This window comes from Neophocaena asiaeorientalis, unplaced genomic scaffold (genome assembly GCF_003031525.2).
Source record: "Neophocaena asiaeorientalis asiaeorientalis breed wild unplaced genomic scaffold, Neophocaena_asiaeorientalis_V1.1 scaffold1, whole genome shotgun sequence".
In the NCBI taxonomy this organism is placed as follows: domain Eukaryota; kingdom Metazoa; phylum Chordata; class Mammalia; order Artiodactyla; family Phocoenidae; genus Neophocaena; species Neophocaena asiaeorientalis.
In genome coordinates, this window is record NW_020171981.1 from 3,457,277 (window position 1) to 3,460,299 (window position 3,023).

A 3,023-nucleotide genomic window follows, 5' to 3' on the forward strand; every position below is an offset into this window, starting at 1 on the left:
GTCTCGTAATATTTGATGTCTGCTGGAGACGGTGTCTCTCCCACCCTGGACACACAGCCTGCGTATTTTTGCTTCTGCCTCGCCAGGGCCAGCCTTCTCGATGCTCAGTGGGTCGATCCATGAGGTAGGGGGGAAGGGCAGCGATGGGAAGTGAGGGGATCCCAGGGGGCCTCGTCACAGTCTTCTCCACCTTCCCCACCTCTCCAGCCCTGGGACCTGGGCAGAGGGTGAGGTGGCGACAGGAGGAGGAGGTGTCACTGCCAGAGTTCTTCTTCTCACCCAAGCTGGCAGAGGGGCAGGGCTGGCACTGGTGACACCAGGGCCACTCAGCCTCCGCTTTTCACAAGTACTTTCTTTTTTGGGTGGAAGGAATTGGAGGGAGGGGGTGAGGAATCTGGGGTTGATGAGCCAGGCTGTAAGACCCTCTAACAGCCCATCAAGTTACGAAAGACTGCCCCCAGCCACCCTCTTCCCCCAGGGACAAGTCCCCAGGTCCACCTGATTCCGAGATTCGTAATCCCTCCTGCTCCAAAAGCTGGGTAGGAGCTCAGGTCCTTCTGATCAGAGGTAGGGAGATGGATCCCTTGACCTAAGGATTAGCATGGAGAAGAGGAGTGGAGAGAGAGAGAGAGGAACAAGGCTCCACTCGGCCCTCCAGAGCCAAGCACTTAGCGAAAATGTCTCCCAAAAGAGATGTCAGCATTCAACAGTCTCATGTCTCCTGGGGAAATCAGTCATTCAGGGAAGACTTACTAAAATCTTTCATGTTTCCCCAAAAGTAGCCAAGGGTCCCAAGGTTACCCTCTCTTTCAAGCAATGCTGCCTGCCCGGTTGCAAGAGCAGGTAGAAACTTCCCCCTTCCGTAAGAATGGGGAATGGCAGGTAAAGGACCAGGAGGAGGCCAGTCCCCGGTTCTGGTGCTTTTGTGTGCTGGCCTCCATGCTCAGGGGATGCACTGATTCTCTCTCCTCCCTCCCTGGGTCATGCCTGCCTCCTGGGGTGCCCAGCTTTGCCTTCACCTGCCAACCTGCCTCTCGGTTCAGCTCTAGGTGGGAGCAGAGGGTCCCCATGGGCCCCTAAGGGTGAAGCCCTGTTGGGCTGGGGCAAGGATGCAGAGATGGGGCCAGCCCCCAGGGGAGAATTGAGGAGGGCTGGGGTAAAAGGGGGGAGAGAAGAGGTTAACTTTTAACATGGTGAAAATGTTAAAGTATTTCTCAAAACACTCTTACAAATGTAAAGATTTATCTATATATTGACATGCAAAAAATTCCACGACACCTTGTTGAGTGAAAAAAAATATTACAAAGCAGCACGTGTGGTGTTTATACAAAATTATATATATATATATATATATATACACGCACACATATATATATGGTGTGTGTGTGTGCAAAAGACAGAGGGGGGTGTGCAAGGTGTGATGTCTGGAAGGGTGTTCACCGAAATCTTAATCCTGTTTGCCTCTGGGGGGTAGAATTTGGCATGATTTATACAGTCTTATTTTTACTTTTTTCTACTGCTGAAATTTTCTACATGAGTATGTTTTATCTTTATACACAGGAAAACTCCCAATGACGATATTTTCAACCTGGGGGAAAAAGGATTGTTTTCATGATCAAAGGAATATAACTACATTAGTCAGCAGAAAAGGAAAATAGAGGAAGAAAAGCTCCCGTAGTCCTATCACCACGGCGGCCCTTCAGAACATGTGGTGGTTTTCCTTCCTGTCAGCCGGCTCTGAATCTGTTCAAATCTGAATCTGTTCAATCTGGCTTTTCCATCCAGGTATAACAATAGACTGGGAAGTGCTGCCCAGGTGTGCCCTCTCAGGTAAGGCTCATAGCCCCTCTGAAAAGTACATCAGTTTGTTTTCTCTAGCCTAGGGGACTTCAGGCACTTGAGGCTGACTTTCAGGCAAGGGAAGTGACTTGCCCAGGTCACATATACCTGAGTGAGGGGAAGAGCCAGTCCTGGGACTCTGAGCACTGGCAGCCCAGTGCTACTTCCAGTGCGCATGGCTGCCAGGCCCCGGTGGTGGAGCTTATGTGGGCCTGGACCAGCCCAGGACCCTGCAAACCCTCAGCTGTTGCCATGCAATTCGTTTGAAGGAACTCTTCTTGCTGCCCACCAGGTCCCAGGTCTGCCCTGGGGCTGAAGGAACAAGATGCATCGGACATAGTCCACTTGGGTCTCTGGCAAAGAGAAAGAATGCAAACACTTCACACAAGGCCACTCAGCACGGAGCCTGGGCACAGAGTGAGCATCAGTGAACATCCGTCACGTGCCCACAGGCGAAGCGGCTCGGAGCCTGCGAGTAAGCCCATCTGGGCCATCACCGAAGGCTTCCCGTAGGAGGGGGCCTTTGAGCTGAGCCTTCAAGAATGGGTGGAATTTCCAGAGGGTCCAGAGAAGAGAAACAGTCTGCATTTCAGGTGGAGGGGTTGACGCTCTCAGAAGGCAAAGTATGCGAACTACAAAGCGCGCGGGGACTCGCTGGTCTACACGGTTGGGGGCCCTGCAGTCCTCACCAACCGCGTAGAATTTGCCGAGTATTAGCCACGAGGGGCGGGGTGAGGCGGGGCGGGGCCGAGGTGTGGGGGTGGGAGGCCCCAGAGAGCTTCATAAAGCCACAGCAAAGGCGCCGCGACGCTAGTGACAGCGACCACCAGGCCACCGGCTTCCCCGGGGCGGGCGAGCCCTTCCCGCCGACGCCGGGCGCCGAGGGCTACCAGCCGGGGGATGCCTACACCGCCCCGGACCCGCGCGCCACACTCTACCCGGGGCCGCGCGAGGACTGTGCGCTGCCGGCGGGGCTGGAGGGATCAGGGAAGCTGAGAGTCGCGCTCAACAACCACCTGTTGTGGTCCAAGTTTAATCAGCACCAGACAGAGATGATCATCACCAAGCAGGGGCGGTAAGTGAGGCGCGCGCCGGGAGCGCCGAGCTGTGGGAGCCTCCTCGGTCCCGCCGGCCCGGACAGGGACGCGCTTTTCTTTTTTTTTTTTTTTTTTTTTTTTTTGATG

At 54.3% G+C, this 3,023-nt stretch overlaps 1 protein-coding gene across 1 annotated transcript in view; it reads left to right on the forward strand.

Moving 5' to 3' along the window:
* Nucleotides 1-868: 868 nt before the first annotated feature.
* TBX21 (T-box transcription factor 21) overlaps nucleotides 869-3,023 on the forward strand; it is a 13,487-nt gene continuing 11,332 nt past the window's right edge. Inside the window, exons 1-2 of the mRNA XM_024744377.1 lie at nucleotides 869-882; nucleotides 2,540-2,914. Of these exons, the coding sequence (XP_024600145.1) occupies nucleotides 869-882; nucleotides 2,540-2,914 (389 nt within the window). The remainder of the gene's footprint in view (nucleotides 883-2,539; nucleotides 2,915-3,023) is intronic.